This window comes from Heterostelium album (genome assembly GCF_000004825.1).
Source record: "Heterostelium album PN500 unplaced genomic scaffold PPL_contig12, whole genome shotgun sequence".
In the NCBI taxonomy this organism is placed as follows: Eukaryota; Evosea; class Eumycetozoa; order Acytosteliales; family Acytosteliaceae; genus Heterostelium; species Heterostelium album.
Genome location: NW_008805089.1, coordinates 1185622 through 1205484, shown reverse-complemented (window position 1 = coordinate 1205484; position 19863 = coordinate 1185622). Strand labels below are relative to the sequence as shown.

Below are 19863 nucleotides of genomic sequence, written 5' to 3'. Positions count from 1 at the left end.
TTAAAAGGTTAAATGGATAAAAATGTTTAATTCGTTTTACAACAAACAAACAAACAATCAATCAAACAAACAACATCAGGCTATAAATAAAGGTTATTTATGAAATTTGTTGTTTGATATCCACAAATAAAGATTATATTTAATTATTATATCTTTTTTGGTTTTCAAATTTAAAAGTTATATTACTATTTTTAAACTGTCCAATAACTTCCCTCCAAATTTCAGATTTTATACATTTAAAAACAACTTAAACACTTTCACTTCAAATACATATAAATCTATTCAAATTATAACCGTTCGAAATATTAAAAATCATATTCCATTTTTTTTTATATTTAACTTCAATTACAAATATATTACATTTATCTGTAATTCACAACCTACTTATCAATATAAAATATTATTTTTTTTTCTTTATAAATTCCAAATTTTGATTGGATCTATCTTTGTTTTAAAATATCATAATTTGTACATACCAACTCTAAACAACTATAACATTTTTTTAACAAAAAAAAACTATTTTATAAAAAACAAGTAAAATGAATCATTTCGAAATTTTAGAATATTTTATTGAAAAAGAAGTGGAAAACCAAAATAGATCCACTCTTTTCAAATTAAATACTTTGGCCACAGATCTGATGAGACAATTCACTCTGATGGAACGAGGATGCATCAACTATATTCAATCTATAATAGTTGAGCCAGTAATAAGCCAATTGGATAGAAATCCAGTGGATATACTCTGTGTAAATACAATCACCTCTGACCTAATCTCAAAGATAATCGACCACAAGGACGACTGTCCTCGCGCAATCAGAAACATCAGCTATCTCATTAGAAGCTCGGTTGGCAGACGCTTCAATGACCTATGGATGACTTCAGTGAGCAGCTTCCTCTTTCTGAGGACGGTGGCACCGGCCATCATATCGCCACACACTTACGGAGTCACCTATAACTCTGCCGGCGATCAAGCGAAATACAAAATTCAAGTACAGATCGCCAAGTCAATACACGACATCGTAACAAGAGCAGTTACCAATCCAACCGAGGATAGTTTCAGAATCGTCGAGTTCCTTCTGGACATCTCGAGGACACCAAACTGCGAGGAATCGAGCTGCTCTGACTTTAAAATGACCAATCGCTTCAGAAACGCATCGATCAACTCTCTCAGAGAATACATCAAAGAATTGAAAATCGACGACAACTGCAGCAACGAAAGAGAGTTACTCGGTGCCGAATTGATTCTATTGAATTTAGATCGTAAAGAAAAATCAATATTTAAAAAAGCTTTAACCAAATTAAAAGTTTAAAAACAAATATAATATATAATAAAAGTCTAGAAATTGTAAATAGAAAACTATAAATTAAAAAAAAAAGAATTCAAAAAAAATAAAAATTGTTAAAACTAAAAAAAATTAATTAAATTTTTTAATATTAAAAAAAAATGTGCCCAACAAACAGAAAATTCTTCTTCTATAGTAAGGTTCCAAATACAACAACAAATTTTCCCCATTGAAATTTTTTTTTAATTTTATTTAATTTTTCTTTATTTTTTAAGATCTTTTTTTCGAATTTTTTCATTATTTTTTGTATAAACTTAAACAAAATGTATATCTATTGTTAGTTTTTGGAAAGACAAATTATTTATTTATTTATTTTAAAAAAAGAAAATAAAACAAAAACTAATTATTTTTTATTAAAATTATAAATTTAACTATATATATACATAATTATTATATATATAAATTTATATTAAAAAGATATTTTTGAAACGAGTTATTATTTTTACAATTGTAATATTATTAATTAAATTAAAACAACAATATCATTATTTCATTATCACATTAAGATAAAAGAATATACGCATTTTCTTAAAACAAGAAACTAAAACAAAAAGAATAGAAATAGATAATACAAGAAGATCTTAGAAGTTTGATTGGATTTTAATAAATATAGGAGTATACAAAAAAAAAACCAATATATTTTAGCAGACAAACTTGTAATATTTAGTAGTACAGCAGTGTATTTAATAACACATAAAAGATTATTAGATTTCATTCTTTCATTGTAGGTTTAACAATTCAATAAGTTCTTTATTTCTTTCTTAAATTCCAAGTTATAACTTCCACACAAAAACATTTTTCACATTGTTTTCCGCTCCATTCCATCAACCCAACTTACTGTCTTTACACAAACCCCCTTCATTTTTTTGTTTTAAAACGTGCGGTGCCACAAAAAAACAAACCAAATTCTCAAAAAAATAATAATATAAATAACCTGTTGACATAATAATAAATTCCTTTCAATATCACATCTTATCACATTCACCTTGTGAAATGTGTTTATGAAAAGAAAAACATGTTCAATTGACACTATCTATATCTCAACTGCCTTACATGTAATATCAAACAAGAGTTGTGTTATACTTTACTCTTTGTTGTTGTTGTTATTATATGCAGTTCATTAAAAAAAAACAAAATAAAAAAACACAACACATCAAATTCGATTCAATCTTACCAAAATTTATTATTGTTTATTTATTTTTATTTATTTATTGTTTTTTTTTTCATAATTAACACATCACTTCTTCTTTTTTTGCAAAAAAAGCGTTTATTTAAAAAAATATTTTTTTTTATTTTTTGTTTGTTTTTGCAACTTATTTTCTAAAAAAGTGGGAAGGAGAAAAATTTTTATTTTTTACATTCAATCGTCATCCCTACACATAAACTATTCATTAATTAAACCAACAATCCAGTAAATCATCTTTATATTCTTTAAAACAAACAGCATTAAGAATAAGAATAATATATATAGTTATAAAACAAACAATATTTTATTTTACTCCATTTTTATTTATTTATTTGATATTTTTTATAGTTGATTAATAATTAAAGAAAGAAAGAAAGAAAGAATTAGTTATAAAACAAAAAAAAACAAAAGATCATTGTAATCTAACCGATATCTTTATAAATTTATAGAAATAGTTAATATATATATTTATATTAAAATAATAAAATAGAAAACATTAATCATGTCAGAGGTTATGATTGATATTGAGCTGTTGACATGTCCAATTTGCTCAGATACGTTTGTTGATGCATGCGATACTAGCTGTGGTCATACATTTTGCGAATTCTGTCTGAATTGTTGTTTAGAGTCTAAACCCGATAAATGTCCAGTATGCTCAAAAGATCCATCACCAACACATCCAGCATTCACTATCAGATCTCTATGTGAGATGATAGCACCTGTCAAACCAAAAGAAGATGACGATGGGTATGTAAACTAAACTAAACTACAACAATCACTATCACCATCCATATATTTAGTCAAACTAACATTTGTTTTTATGATATCCGTAGAACAACTCTTGAATCTGAAAAAGAAGCAGGTAACAACTGCTACTATGCCAATAAATATGCACAAGCAATATCTCATTATAATAATGCAATCGACAAGGCTACAAATTCATCAGATCCAAAGAATTGTGTTTTATTCAACAATCGTGCTCAATGCTATATACATTTACATCAATACAAGAGAGCGCTAATGGATTGTGAAGAAGCAATTAGATTAAACGATACAAATGGTAAGTTTGTTAAAATATATTTAGACTATGTCAAATTATAATGCTGACCAACAACACAATATAAAAAAACAAATAGTTAAAGCCTTTATGAGAAAAGGATTGTGTCTAAGGCTGCTAGGTTATTTCGAGGAGAGTAAACAAGCTTACACTAAAGCCTTGCAATTGGATACACAGAAATCTTGGACTCGTCAGATTCAAGACGGTCTCCATTCGCTACCCATTTTCAAACCACAAACCTATAATCACGACGCTCATCCACCACAACAGCAACCACAACAACAACAACAACAGCAACCACAGCAACAGCGTGCTTCAGTACAGTATCCATATCAACAACAGCAACAACAACAACAACCAATGCCAAATTACTATAATACAACCAACGGATATAATCAATACCAATATCCACAATTTAATCCAAATCATGCACGATATGCTCCTACCTATCCGCCAGGCTACATTCGTACCAATACCAATCCAAACTTTTCTACTTACTACCAACCACAACAACAACAACAACAGGCACAACCACAACAACAAGCACCCGCACCAGCACCAGCACCCTCAACAACCACTACCACAAACAACACTAATAATGTAAATAATAATAGTAATACAAACTCTTCAAGAAATACATCAACCTCAAGTACAAGCACTTCTTCCACTTCTTCCTCTTCTTCTTCATCAAGCTCAGCACCATCGGCGCACGAAAAGAAAAAATCGGATTGTAAAACACAATAATAATTTATTAATTTTTTATAGTATTTTTTTACACACACATAATAATAATATAATATTCCAACAACAAAACAATAATGTAATCTATATAGTCTTATAGATAGCCACCTTGATATAATAAATTAAAGGTTTTGATTATCTCAAACCCTTTTTGAAGATCTTAAAACAACAACCCAAAAAAGAAAAAATCTTTATTTTAATATCTTTGTTGTGTCCACCCAATCCATCCAACCATTTGATTGATCAATCCATTGGTAAGCGATGTTTGATTAATTAATTAATTAAATTTATACAAAAAAAGTAAAATCACTTTAAACCGAACCGAACCTTACATCTTTCTATTTTTTAAGATTGCAAATAAATTTGCTGACAATCTTCGCTCCTTTACAGAACAGTAATACAATTTTTGCGACAAAAAATATAAAAAAAAAAATACAAAAAAAAAACCAATCACTTTCAAGAAATTTTTGTGTCTCTTTTAGGTGCAATGTGATTGCTGAACTTAAAAACACTATTAAAAGATGAAATTATTTTATCTTAATGCAATTTTTCAAATAAATATTTTTTTTCAAAAAAACAAAAACCCATTTTCTCATTTTTTGTTTTATCGTGACAAAAAAATCTATTATTTTTGTTTTTTGAAATATTTAATTGTTATTTTTATTATTGTGTATAAACAAGGTAACAAATAATATATATATAAGAACATAATTATAATAAATAAATAAATCATAAATAACAACAGGATAAAAATAAAACAACACAAACAAACAAATCAACTTAAAGTTTACTAAACTAAATAATAATTATTTATGTTTATTTGAAGAAAAAAACAGTAATATTAAGATTAGTAGTCTACGTAGGTGTCAATGTATATTATTTATTTATTTAGATAGATCTCTTTTATTATCTTTTTTGATTGTTTTTTGTTTTTGGAGCTAGTTGACATGTGTTGAAATACTCACACACAGATAAATTAATTAATAACAACAATCAGACAATCACCACCTCCAATCATTAAAATTATACACACACCACCCAAAAGATGGGTATCTATCACCCAATCTAAATATTTAATTATCTTAAATAACTATTACTATTCAGAGATATAATAACATTGAGAAAATTGGCACAGAGTGCAAATGCAATTGTGCAAAAACAAAAAAAAAAAAAAAAAAACAATAGAACAAAACAAAAACGATAAAATATTTTATAATAACTAAAATTTATCTTATCCTATCTTTCAAATTGGATTTATCTGATAAAGTATTTGTATTATATTATTATTTTATTACACTGTTAAAGGGTAGATACCACCCCCAATCGAATTCCATATTATTTGCATCGTTTGTTGTTGTTTTTTTATTCTTTTTTTAGTTTTTTTTATTTTGTTTTACTTTTGAACAAAAAAAAAAAAAAAGTGTTTGTTTGTGGTTTTGAAAATTCAATTGATTTTGTGGTTATTTTATTTTATTATTTTTGTTTGTGTGTTATAAAATTAGATCTAGAATTTATGATTTATTAGATTTTTAGATTATTAATTATTAATATTTATTTTGTAATATTATTATTATTATTATTATTATCAAAAAAAAAAAGAAGTAATGGAACCAAAACAAAGAACAATGTCAACAAGTAGTAGCGATCATCAATTTATTATCGACGACGATGAAGATGTAGTCCTGTTGGATGACGACTCATCGAGTAACTCTGACGAGAATCAAAAGTTGACTATCAGCGAGATCAATTCGATGCGTGAACAGCGTTGGCTCACTATGAACAAGGAGATTCGTCCGTACTCCTTCAAGGACGACAAGAGCTCACCGTGGTTCGAAGAGCGTCAGGTAATAGTCACCCTGCTCAACGCCAGAATTGCACTGCGTGAACTCATCCAGGCAAAGATGAATGAGGAACGTCTCTCCTCTGGCAACCTCTGTGTATCGGAGATTCAATCACTGCTCAACAAACAGAAAGAGGACATCGAAACCGATTGGATTGCAGAGATTCAAGAGTTGAAGCGTAACATGATTGCAGAGATTCGTCGTAATCATCTACTCGAGAGAGATCTCACTAAATTAGATAAACGTATAGCATTATTAATTAAACATAGATCAAATATTAAAGTAATTATCATAGTTAATGAATGAATGAATGATTGGTATAAGAAGCAAACAAACTAACATATTCATTAATAGGAATTACTTGCAAGTGAAGAGAAAAAGAAATCTAAAAAGAAAAAGACAGATGGAAATGAAAATGTTAATCTAGATGGTAAACAAATCGAATCATATCAAAATCTTTTCTATTTACTCCAAACAGAACCACATTATCTTGCCAAGTTGGTCACACAAGTACAAGCTGACCAGATGGATTCCTTCTTGGACACTGTTATTCTCACATTGTTTGGTGATGCCTTTTCACCAAGAGAAGAGTTTTTAATTCTAAGTTTATTCAGAGTATGTGTAGTTAACTTGTCATTAAATGTTAATTTAATTTTAAATATTAACTTGTTTATCTCTTCTTTTTCTTCTTCTCTTTTTCTTTCTATTTAATAGTTGGCTATTGGACAAGAAATGTCGGGTATTAAATCGGCTGGTGATCTTATCTCTGTAGACTCTGTGGTGCCAAAGATGATTATTACATACACACGTAGAAAGCAAGGACACGAATTTTTGAATCAAATAATTGCGCCAATTCTCGAGAATCACGTTATCAATGCACCGGATTTGAATTTGGAGTTGAATGCCGTTCAGATCTATCAGAATATGATCAGTGAGCAAGAGATTCAAACCGGTGCAAAGAGTACCATGAACAGAGGACTCGCTGAGGAGCAGATCCTCCAGTTGAAGGAGGTACAGGACATTCTTGCACCACGTGTCGAAAAATGTATACAGATCTGCGAGTTGTTCTTCAAGGGTATCATCGAGTCATTGAATCGTCTTCCCTACGGTATCAGATGGATATGCAAGCAGATCCACAGCATCTCCAAACAAAACTTTGAATCGACCAGCGACGAAATCGCCAAAGTCATTGGTTATTTCGTTTACTATCGTTTCATGAATCTTGCAATTGTAACTCCCGACGCCTTTGAAATCATAAAGAAAGAATTGTCAATGAATTCAAGAAAGAATTTAGTTAATGTAAGTTATAGTTGTTTTGTTTTGTTTTGTTATTTGGATTTCACTTGTTTTTAACAATTTAATTATCTATTATTTCTATAGATTGCAAAAGTATTACAACATTTGTTTACATTAAAGACATTCCAAAATCAAGGTGGTGAGAGATGGATGCAACCGTTGAACACGTGGATTCTGTCGAGAACCGATATGGTCAGACAATACTTTGATGACTTGATTCAAGTCACCGATCCATCAGAGTACTTGAGAGTCGACAAGTACAACGAGTTGACACTCAAGTTGAATCCAGTGGTCGTAGTGACCCTCGGTGAAATTTCACAGACACATCACCTATTGATGACGAATCTCAAGTTTTTAAAGATGAAGGACAAAGAAGACCCGTTGGAGATGATCCTCAAGTCGTTGCCACCACCACTCGAAGTCAGTGAGGAGAACGACCGTGAGATCCAGCTCACCTTGACCAATCGTTTCAAGGAACACATGGAGCGTGAGATTTCCACCTCTGCATCGTTGTTGGCCGAAACCAAAGAGTTGGTATTGCAGGTATTCAGATCGATTCCTATCCAATCAAAGAAATCGGCCGACTCCAAAGACGACTTTGTTGCCATCCTCAAGGGTGCTGCCCTCCACGGACAACAAACTGGAAACGCTCAACTCACCGCCAACTCTGAGAAGATCATTGAGAATTTGAAAAAGATGGAGAATGAAGGTACAATCACCCCAACCAACCAATACGAAGGTTTCATCAGAATGATCGCACTCGAAGTCATCAACAGACAAGAGATCCGTGAACATCAAAGAAAAGAGAGAATGCGTCTCACCATTGCCTTGCGTGATCTCAGAAAACATCAAAGCTACCTCAACGAACAAATTCAACACTACACTTCATATCTCAAGGATGTTTTAGCTCATTATTCAAGTAAAGAGTAAGTTTATGAAATTGATTAATTAATAATAGGTTAAATTTACTAATATACTAACGATCAATAAACTATAGTAAAAAGAAAGCAAATAAACCGGTAAAGATGTCATACAAAGAACTAACAAAGAAGGGTATCATTGTAGAGTCAGATATTCCAAAGATATCACATGGTGCAACCAATTTCTATATTTCCACCGACACACCAGGTATTTTCGACATTGAAGCCAAGATTGGTATAGCAACTGCTGGATCGATTACTTTGGAGTTAGACGATCTCCTTGAGAAAGCATCCGCTGGTATCCCCGTTTTGAAACTCGAAAATATTGTATTGGATGTAAATATGACATTACATCTTTTGAACAGACATTTCCTAAAGAAAATTAAATAAGATAATACTTTTTAAATAACAAAAAAAAAAACAATTACCAAAATATATAAATAATCATCAAATCAAACAAACCAATTTCCTCTCCTTCAACCCAATTATTATTTTATACCCCAACAAACCACCTCAGATTAAAGTTCTAAATGGTGAAATACCAATCGAAAAGTACGAACCAAACGAATTATAAACATGTTCAATCAAACCAATTCTTTCATTCCAACAAAGATTAATTTATAGTAAATAAATATTAAAAAAAAATATAATGTAGATAAGATAAAATATAGAAAATACACTACGCTTTATTTTTTTTTTTCCTTTTAAGATTTTTTTTCACCATGAATCTCATGCAAAAGAAAGAAATAAGAATTGAATTGTATTCCTCTTTCTCTTACACTTTTTTTAAAGTGATGAAATAATAAAAAGGTTGGAAAAAATCAGATGACATTATCAAAAGTTTTTATTTATTTATAAATATATGAATTTTAATATTCTTATTCTAAAAGAAATTTACAAAAAGTTAGATTAGTTGTAAACGTCATTTTCTCTACGATGACATTATCAATTTAAGAACTGATATTTTTCAAAATCCCAAATGAAAAAAGTTCATTGTGTTTTTTTTTGTGTGCCAATTCTTCCCACTAATCAAAAAAAGGGGGGTAAAATCTACGGTCCCCTATTGAAACAGGTGCTCCGGGTCTTTAGCTCCAAAATTTGGATCTTTTCAATCTAAATATCCACTTTCCGTGTGCTAAACAATGCTGTCAACAAAATTTGGAAACATGCATTAAAAGTAAATTTGCAATTGAATTGTTCATTTTTTTATCCTAAAATTTAAAAAAAAAAATATCAATCAACAACCAAAGAAAAAAAACATTAATATAAATAACTTTAATATATTTTCTGTTTCTTACCTTGATATTTATATTTTTACCATTTTCAAAATAATTCATTAATTGATCAAATTAGTAGAGTATTATAATTGTCTTTACACTTTTTCTTTTTTTTTTTCAAATAGCCGAACTTTTTTTTTTTTTTTTTTTTTGTAATTTTCAATTACACCTTTAGGAGATAGTTTTTTTTTAATACCGGTAAGTTCCTCATTATAAAATTTTATCCATTAATCAGTTTTTTTATCTTTTTTGTTTTTTTTTTCAATTATTTACTAATTTTTTTTTTTCAATTTCAAACCCCTAATTAAATAATCTGTAACAAAACCAATTCAAATTAATCTATCAATCAAATATATTATATATATATATATATAAATAAACATACACACTATATATATATCTGTATATATTTGTAAAATAACTTATTTTATCTTATAAATAATTAGTATATTTAAAATATATAAAATCCTCTTTTTTAGAAAATGGTAAATTTAAGAGGTTGTATGGTTGGTGGAGTTATATTGGCAGCAGTAGGTATTGCTGCCTTTGTAATTTCATTAGCTTTAATTCCATCAGTTGTAAAGAAAGTCGGTGAAAATGCAGTTGCAGAGAATGTTATTGTATCTTCAAGTGTATGTATAATTAATTAAGGTAAACAATCATACTCCGACATTCTCTAACTCTTTAAAAATCAACTATACAGTCAAGTTCATATTATGATAATTGGTTAGGTCAATCCTCTATAGACAATTATTTCCTTCAATATTATTACGCCTACAATTTGGTATGTAGAAAACACTCTCTATTCTCTCTTATATTATTAGGATGGTTAGACACACAATACAACACAAAAACAACAAAACATTTCAGTTACCATTCAAAAAAAAAATTAAATTACAAACATTGTAGGAATTGCAAAGTTGTTTTTATTTTGATGTTTTTTTATTTGAAAAAAAAAATCATTTTTAGGTTACAACTCAACAGTTCTGCAGATCATGATCCAACCAGTTCGATCACACGCTTTTTTTACAGATTTTTTTTGCAAATTTTTAACTATTTTTATTAATTTTTTTGTATTGTTGATTCATTTCAGACCAATCCAGAAGAAGTTTTGGCAGGAGGTGTTGCAAACTACTCACAAATCGGTCCATTCAACTATAAATACGAATGGAACTACACAGATGTATCGTTCGCCGACAATGGTAACCAAGCTACCTACACACAAACAAAGACCTATATTTTCGATTTGAACAACAATGAGTTGTCAGAGGACATGATGATTACCAACATTAATCCAGCATATCTTGGTCTTACCCAAACATTGGTTTCTCAAAACGCTAAAGCCAGTATTTTCTTGAATGTCATCCCATTCCCAGGTATCCCGTATGTATACTTTAAATATTCATTCCTATATTCCACCTAACATCAAATATTACTATGATTATATTATTAAAGAGTTACCCTTAAATCATTGAACTCTCAACCAGTTCTTAACTTTATCAATGCCTACAATGGTATTCCAGCATTCCAAAGCTCATTGACCGCTTTGTTGGGACAAATCGGTAATGATATCCAAACTTTCTACACCAATTGGGCAAACTCAACTACCGTAAGTAAACAAACATATTATCTTTTAATATTTATCATAATGTTCAGTAATATTGATATTGTTTTGTTATTACACACTCGTTATCATTGTTAGTTGCCAGCCGATGGTAATTGGAATGGTATGCTTACAAGTCTTAATGCTCAAGTTGGATCCGGTATTTCCAGTGTATCCGCTGCTATTATCTTTAACAGTACCGATTCACTTTCATTGTTGAATACTCAAGGTATGCTTACCTGGTTCAATGCCTACAGTGGTGATGCTACCAGTGCCAGCAACTTGATGAACGGTACCGGTATCACCCAAGCTCAACTCCAAATCGTTGGACAATGGTTCTACTCTACCTTTGCTGAAGCAGTCACCGCCAAGGCAATTCTCCAAACATGTAACATCACAGATGCATCAATGATTGCTTTCTGTCAATTATACAATGTAATTTATCACAATAATAGTCACCAGAACTTTAGTTGGTTCACATATTTACTAATCAATCTTTATTAAACAAATCATAGGGTACTCTTTTGAATCAAAATAGTATTACCTCATTCAATTTCATTGGTAATCCATTTAATGGTTCAACTCCAGTTGAATTCTTGGGATTCGATCCAAGCACCAATATCACAATGCCTGTCTTTTACGACATTTGCTTCAACTCTGGAAATGTCAGTCTCTCCACAGGTAACGGTGGTCTAACTTTCTTGTTGATGTCATTAGGTCAAGCTCCAAACGTTTGGAATCTCGATGCTAGTACCATCAATGTTTTGGGTAACGCCATCGGTAATGTCATTCCAACCGCTTTCATCTACAAGTACTTTTCCCAACTCCTCAAGAACAACGGTTTGATCGTTACCAAGTCCGCCTACGACTGGCTCTGGGGTTGCAACGATCCAATCTTGGACTTCTTGAGCGCACCAAATCCATGTGCCCTTCAGGTCAACAACACTGTCGCCCAACCAACCACCATTCACACCGGTAAGGACGACAATCTCTTGACCAACTTTCTCATCAAGTGGCAAGGTCAAACTCAACTCAACTTCTGGGGACCACCAGCCGTCAACGTCACCGGTTACACTGAGAGCGGTCAATTCGCACCAAACCAAGGACTGATGGAAACATTGACCATTTTCGAAGAGAATGTATTCCGTCCAGTCACATTGAACTATCACAACGACACTTCGGTTCACGACATCAAGACCCGTAGATACTATCTCCAGAACGACTCTTTCCCAGCATCACCAGACATTTTCTACACCCAATACGATGGATTTGCCAATCTCACTGCACTCCAACAGGGTGTTCCAACTTTCGTCACCCTCTGGGATATGTGGGAAGTACCAACCAACATTTCATCACGTGTCAACGGTATGAACCCATCCTATGAGAATGCCGCCATTCCATTGGATTTGGAGCCAACTTCCGGTAACGCTTTGTACTATAACCTCAAGTTGCAAGTAAACTTCTTGTACGAGAACAACGGTTGGGATGATACTTTTGCATTCTTTACCAACGTAACCAACGGTATCTACTACCCATCATGGAAGATCGGTCAAACCGCTACACCATCCGACAAGACTTTGGATAATTTGGCCAAGCAACTCAAACAATTGAGAGAGTTGAAGATTGTTCCAGTTGTAGTTATGGCTTTGGTTGGTTCATTAATGTTTGTTGCCGGTGTTGTCATGGTTGTTATCTCAGCAGTCAGACATAGAAGATTGAATGGATATGAATCAATCAACTCAACTTAGATCAGTGGTGATACTCTAAAGTGTTATTTCAATAATATTTGTATAAAAAGAAAACAAAACAAAACAAAAACAAAAACAACAAATCCCAATATTTTGTTAAATTAGTGATAAATGTTAATAGCAATAATAAAAATAATCAGATAGATATTTAATTTTATTTTAACTTATTTTATCTTAATAATAAATCAAATATATATTATATTCAAGTAACTTTTCTATCTATTACGATTTTTTTGAGAAAGATTTTTCAAGAAAATTGTGTCACAACTGCGATTAGATTGGCTAAGTCAACTCACTTAGAACTTCACAATTTAATTTTTTATTTTTTTTAAAAACCTAAGCATATAAATTCAAAATTTTCTAGTTAGTTTTATCATATTAGTATTACTTTTATTCGTTTTTAAAAGATATAAAATTATAAAATATTTATTAATATTTGAAAAAAATTAAAATTAAATTAAAAAAAAAAAATCACCCTTTCATCTATATACGTGTCCAAGTCAATTCTCAATTTTTTTGGTTCTTTTTATTTATTTATCATAATAATTAATATCTATAAATATTTATATAATCATTTTAATAATCATAGTTACATAGATAGATATCCTTTAATAGTTTTAAGTAGTTAGTTTAGTTTTAATAGTTTTTTTAACAAAGATAATATAATATGGAAGAAGAAAAGAATTATAAAGTATTGTTGATTGGTGATAGTGATGTAGGAAAGGTAGGTTTTGTTTAGTAATTCATTTTAAGATCAAGTTATTAATGATAGTATCAACATAAACATGTCTAGACATCAATTGTAAAGAGATTTTTAGATGATACCTTCGATGAAGACTTACTTTGTACTATTGGTGTCGAGTTTAAGATGAAAGCTGTAGAGGTCGATGGAAAATCTGTTACTCTTTGTATTTGGGATACTGCTGGTCAAGAGAAATTCAGAGCATTGATCAGTTCTTATTACCGTGGTGCTCATGGTATCATTTTAAGTATGTTTTCATTCATTTGGTAGATACGCACAACATATATATAAAAAAAAAAAAAGAGACTTTTATTAATTGTTTTATTAAATAATAATAGCTTATGATGTTACAAAGAGAGAAACCTTTAAGAATCTTCAATACTGGTTAAATGAAATCGAAACATTCTCAAACAGAGCAAACGTAGTAAAATTACTTGTAGGAAATAAGATAGATAAAGAAAACAGAGAGGTCACCAGAGAAGAAGGTTTAGAGTTTGCCAAGAGCAAAGCAATGTTTTTCATCGAATGTAGTGCAAAGACAAAGATTGGAATTCAACAAGCTTTCGAAGAACTTGCACATAAGGTAAGTTAGTTATAAATTAATGAAAAGTCAGAAGAAACATAATATAAATAACAGTTACTAAATATTTTGTTTTATTATTATTATTATTATTATTACTATTTTAGATTATTGAAACACCATCACTTAGCGAGGATAATGAAAATAAGAAAAAGAAGATCAAAGCAACCGTTTCTGCAGATGAATCAAATCAACAAGGTGGATATTGTGGTTGTTAAAGATAGGAGAGGATAGGATATATAGTAATTACATAGGTACACAGATTTCAAAAAGAGCACCACTTGAAACAGCAATGTTAACATTCATTCATTTATATATTTTACCAAAATCATAATCATCAATAATACTTCAACTTGTTTGGACTGGTTTTTTTAAATTCTCCACCAACTCATCAACTTCAACTCTAATTTTATAAATAATAATTCACATACCCAATTATATAGTTAATTTTGGTTCTCTCTGTAATATTAATACAGAATAAAACAAACAACAATCAACCAATAATACTTTTTTTGTAAATAAAAAAATAAAATAAATAAAAAAAAATAAAATCATAAAACTTTTTTAAATGTATAGATAAATAGAATAGATAAAACTTGGATTTCTTTAATATTATTATGTTTTTTTTAATCTTCCATTTCATCATCTTCATCTTCATTTAACTCTTCATCGGTATCATAAGCAGAGTTACTTGTAGCATCAACCAACAAAATTTCAGGTATCTAAATCAGTGAGAGATTAAATTCAGAATTAGCATATTGAAATGAACTTAATGAATTTGAAGATAACTTACAACAACAGAATCAAATGGTGGCCAAATAGAAGAAACAATACTAATCATAGATTCATCCACCCAAGGCAAATACTCCTTTAGTAAGAATTGAGGATCTTCAAACCATTTCTCTGCCAACTTTGCTTTGGTATTGATTTTAAATTGTCTGAGCTTGTCCACTAAATTATGTACTTTGCTTTGTGTGTTTGGTAGTAAAATCATATCTGATCTTGTATTTAATAATGGCTAATGGTACTTCAAGTTAGTAGGATGATTTCATTTAATAAAGTTAAATACACTTACAATTATATAGGTTAATGGTGAAAATACAACACCATCCAACAGTGCTTTGGCGAAATAACGACATGATTCTTTAGGATCGGGGTGATCGATTGCCATCAATGGTAACTCCCAAGAGTGAACACCGAATGATGGTTTGACGTAGCAGATGACTTTGTCACGCTTGGCAGAGTACTTGGGGAATGGCATGTCCAATGGCTTGAAATCCGCACACAATGGACGACCGAGTGTTGCCAACCAAGCTGGATTTACTTCCGAGACCAATTTCATATATGGCTTTGATGTCTCAATGACATCGCAGTACACTACAAAGTTTGGTGTGGCCTTGGACAGACTGGAGTTTGGATGAATGAAAACTGGAACATTGTTTGTACATGAACGGTATTCCGCCATTGAATAGGAGGTAGCTACTTCATGGATTCTTGCAACTTGGTCAATTAGACCGGCGGTAATCACTTGTTTGATGAACAGCTCTTGGGTTGCATTGGGAGGTGACATTGGCTTGTTCATTGTCAACGGTTGATATTGATTATCGCTATTCAAATTGAGTTCTTCATCCATAAAGATTGAATTGACCATCTCAGAGAGCTGGTGACGCAACTTGTAAATTTCACCCATGGACTTTGAATTTAGATATTGGGCATCACAGAAACTGTCTACCGACTTTGGATCTTTCTTCTTCTGGAAGTCATAGGCACCGACCACCTTGAGAATAGTGAGAATATCACTCTCCTTGTGAATCCACTTACGAAGACTGTTATTCATTCTCTGTTGACGTCTCTTACGCTCCTCTTTCACCTTTTGCTCCATTTCCTTCTCTGTCATATCACGATCATCGTCTTGCTTTGGAGTTTCGTCTTCTTCGTCCTCCAAATCACCATCGCCAACGAATGGATTCTTCACAGTGAGAATCGATACGATGGCAATGATAAATTGTAAACAATTGTGTTGTCTTCCGAGTAGCAGCATCTTTGAGAATCTCGGGGCTAGAGGGAATGTAGACATAAGCTGACCAAGCTCGGTAATGTCGAAATTCTTCTTATCCAACGCACCCAAATAGCATAGACTTCGCATGGCAAGCTTCAAGGCAGATTCTTCAGGTGGTGTTGGGAATGGGAATCTGGTGATGTTGTGAATACCCATGCTCTTCATCTGTAGAACCATACCATCGATTGGAATCAACAGGATCTCTGGCTTTGAGAATTGTTCGAAATGATCATTGTAGACAGCCGATGAGAAGATACGGTAGCAATGGCCTGGACCAGTACGACCTGCACGACCTGCACGTTGATCGGCTGATGCCTTTGATGTCCAAGTGACCTCAAAGCTTGAAACACCATTGTCCTTATTGTAGAAACGTCCCTTTACTCTACCAGTATCGACCACATACTTGATATTTGGAATGGTAAGTGATGTCTCTGCAAGATTAGTAGCTACAACAACCAATCTAGAACCGAGTGGTGGAGTTTGGAAAACACGCATTTGTTTGACTGTTGGCATATTTGAGAACAATGGTAAAACATGTAAAGGTCCAATCTCTTTCTTTTCAGAATCATTTGATTCTCCCTCCATTTCCTCATCGTCATCTTTCTTTTCTTTTGATTCACTATCTTGATCACTACCTTCACCATCTTCATCATCATCTTCATCGTCCTCCACTTCAACATCTTCATCTTCAACCACTTCAATATCATCATAATCTAAATCTTCTTCTTCTTCTTTGTTATTATCGTCTTCCAATTGATTTTCAGCACTGTCCGCATCACCGTATACTTGATTATGTTTCTTCTGTGTATCCGCTTTGCTGTCTTCCTCTTCTTCAAGTTCTTTGAACTCCTTTTCAAGTCTGTCGTTCTCCTCTTTGAATGAACGGTTGACAGACTTCATTGGATGAGCACGTCTTAGCTTGGTGCACAGTTCCTCTACTTCTTGACGACCAGTGACAAACACCAATACACCTCCGGGTGGCAATCTACGATGAATCTTCAAGACTTTACGATATGCCTCATCGATATAGTTGTCCAAAACCGTTTTCTTATTGAAATGAATAGTCACAGGATACTGACGAGTCGGGATATTAATGACAGGTGGCACCAACGAAAACAGATTGCTATTCTTTGTAAAGTCTTCGACACGAAGTGTTGCACTCATAACGACAATCTTCAAAGGTGTGTATCGCTCACCGCCATTCTTCCTGTAGTTCATCCAGAGCTTCTTACGCATCGGTACAATTCTCGAGAGCAGACCAATCAGAATATCGGTATTCAGATTTCTCTCGTGTGCCTCGTCGATGATGATACACGAGTATTGCTGCAGTAGGAAATCGGTTTGTACCTCACGCAACAAGATACCGTCGGTCATGAACTTCACCTTGTTGACGTCGGTATCGAGTTTACGGTCGTAACGAATCTGGTAACCTACTTCCTTACCAAAGACAACGTTCAACTCGTGAGCGACACGCTTGGCAGTACTGACGGCAGCAACACGACGCGGTTGAGTCACACCAATCAAACCAGGGAAATCGGAATCGGGATGAGCAAATCCACTCTCATAAAGGAACTGTGGTACTTGTGTAGTCTTTCCAGAACCAGTCTCACCACAAATAATCACAACATCATTGTCCTTGATCTTCTCAACGATATTGTGTTCCTCCATCATAATCGGTAGCTTCTCACGAGTCTCTATTACCTCTGGTAATCTTACAACTGGTACATGGAATACCTATAGTCAATTTATATATTGATTTTTGTATTTCTATCAATATTTATAATGTATTGTATGTAATTGATATGTATGTATGTATATTTACATTAAATTTAATATCTGTTTCCATTTCCAAATGTTCTTTTATCTTTTGTTCAAGTATTTCATTACCAGTTGGTACGGAAATAATAAACTCTCTATTCTCATCTTCAAATTTACCGAAATCATCAAGAGTCAATGCATATCTTTCCATTTCATCTTTCTTATCATTCTCCTTCTCTTGTTGTTGTTGTTGTTGTTGCAGTTGTTCTTCCAACTCTTTTTCTTTTTGTTGTATCTTTTGTTCTACTTGTTGTTGTATCTTTTGAGCATTGATATTATTATTATCCTTCTTCTTTCTCTTATTTCCTTTTTGTTCTACAACCACATCAACTTTCTCTTCAACTACTACTACTTTTTCTTCATCTATCTCCTTTCTCTTTAAAGTTGAAACACTATTATTATTATTCTTCTTTTTATCATTCTTATTACTATTGTTATTGTTATTATTTGATTTAGTTTCCTCTTTCTTTTCAATATTGGTTGTCTTTGATTCAGTTGCTGTTGTTGTGGTTGTAGTTGCTGTAGTAGTAGTAGTAGTAGTTGGTATTATTGTATTACCATCAACACTAGTATTACCTTTAAGATTAATAGTTTCTTCATCTTCGCTCTCATCCAATTCATTCTCATCTTTGTCAATGATATTGTCAGATTTATTATGAACAGTCTTTGATCTAATGCTGCTGCTAACCAATGTATCATCGTCGTACTCATCGAAATCTCTATCTATTGAATCCTGTGACCAGAAGAAATACTTCTTCTTTGACTTTTCTTCTCTCTTTTTATCTGCTGTTTTCTTTGGAACAACCAAACCTCTTCTCTTCTTTGGTAAATCATCATTTACATATCTATCATCTCCAACATTACTAGCACTATTACTATTATTACTATTATTACTATTATTGTTATTATTATATTGATTACTTTCTTCATCATCATCAATATCATCTAAAGATGTAATTATCTTAAATTCCTTTGACTTGTTTCCACCACTTGTCAATGATGCCAATGAAGCCAATGATGTTGTTGTATTTGGTATATCAACAGTTGAATTATTATTCTTATTGTTATTATTATTCTTCTTATTGTTACTATTAGTCTTCTTATTAAAGAATGATGGAACAGCAACAGGTTGTTTAGCTTGTATTAAATCATCATCTTCAACATCGTCCCATTGATCAACGACATTATCACCATCTTCGATCGATGGTGTTTTAATATCCTTTGGTTTCCTCTTGTATCTATCTTCAGGTAATATATCCTTTACATTGAATTTCTCTTCTACTTTTACTCTCTCAAGTGATTCCTTATTTGTTTCTTTCTTTCCAAGAGTAGCCGATGATTTCAACAACTCTCTCTTGTCATTTGACATTGAATTTGTCCTAAATATTTTTATTTTAGTTTAATTAGTAATCAATCATAGATCTATCTATCTATCTTTTAATAACTTACAATAATTTATCGATTAAATCTTTTCTTTCGGCATGTCTATCAATTTTTTTCTTTAGAGTCTGTTTCAATCTCTCTTCTCTTGATTTCTTCTTATTCTTTGATTGTGCTCGTTGTAATGGTATTGTAGACATTGTTGTTTGTTTAATGAAATACTATTCTAAAGAAAAAAAGAAATAAAACAATTTATCTATTTATCAAAAATA

At 31.6% G+C, this 19863-nt stretch overlaps 5 protein-coding genes across 5 annotated transcripts; 4 read left to right on the top strand and 1 right to left on the bottom strand.

Moving 5' to 3' along the window:
- Positions 1-539: 539 nt before the first annotated feature.
- Positions 540-1310, top strand: PPL_05715 (RasGAP domain-containing protein; the record flags this gene model as incomplete). Its single annotated transcript, XM_020576589.1, has 1 exon — positions 540-1310. One exon carries the CDS (start codon positions 540-542, stop codon positions 1308-1310), a length of 771 nt encoding a protein of 256 aa, XP_020433838.1.
- A 1721-nt stretch (positions 1311-3031) lies between these two features.
- Positions 3032-4688, top strand: PPL_05714 (RING zinc finger-containing protein; the record flags this gene model as incomplete). The annotated part of the gene is made up of 4 exons (XM_020576588.1): positions 3032-3276; positions 3330-3589; positions 3666-4316; positions 4678-4688. The coding sequence occupies 4 exons, from the start codon at positions 3032-3034 to the stop codon at positions 4686-4688; spliced, it is 1167 nt and encodes a 388-aa protein (XP_020433837.1).
- A 1264-nt stretch (positions 4689-5952) lies between these two features.
- On the top strand, positions 5953-13012 carry gapA (RasGTPase-activating protein; the record flags this gene model as incomplete). Its single annotated transcript, XM_020576587.1, has 11 exons — positions 5953-6450; positions 6523-6783; positions 6883-7467; positions 7549-8390; positions 8462-8720; positions 10141-10293; positions 10365-10445; positions 10755-11044; positions 11117-11270; positions 11364-11699; positions 11780-13012. 11 exons carry the CDS (start codon positions 5953-5955, stop codon positions 13010-13012), a joined length of 4692 nt encoding a protein of 1563 aa, XP_020433836.1.
- A 667-nt stretch (positions 13013-13679) lies between these two features.
- rab18 (Ras-related protein Rab18) lies at positions 13680-14552 on the top strand (the record flags this gene model as incomplete). The annotated part of the gene is made up of 4 exons (XM_020576586.1): positions 13680-13736; positions 13806-14001; positions 14093-14337; positions 14442-14552. The coding sequence occupies 4 exons, from the start codon at positions 13680-13682 to the stop codon at positions 14550-14552; spliced, it is 609 nt and encodes a 202-aa protein (XP_020433835.1).
- Positions 14553-14960: 408 nt separating this feature from the next.
- dhx37 (DEAD/DEAH box helicase) lies at positions 14961-19791 on the bottom strand (the record flags this gene model as incomplete). Its single annotated transcript, XM_020576585.1, has 5 exons — positions 14961-15056; positions 15128-15277; positions 15410-18127; positions 18216-19590; positions 19661-19791. 5 exons carry the CDS (start codon positions 19789-19791, stop codon positions 14961-14963), a joined length of 4470 nt encoding a protein of 1489 aa, XP_020433834.1.
- Positions 19792-19863: the final 72 nt, after the last annotated feature.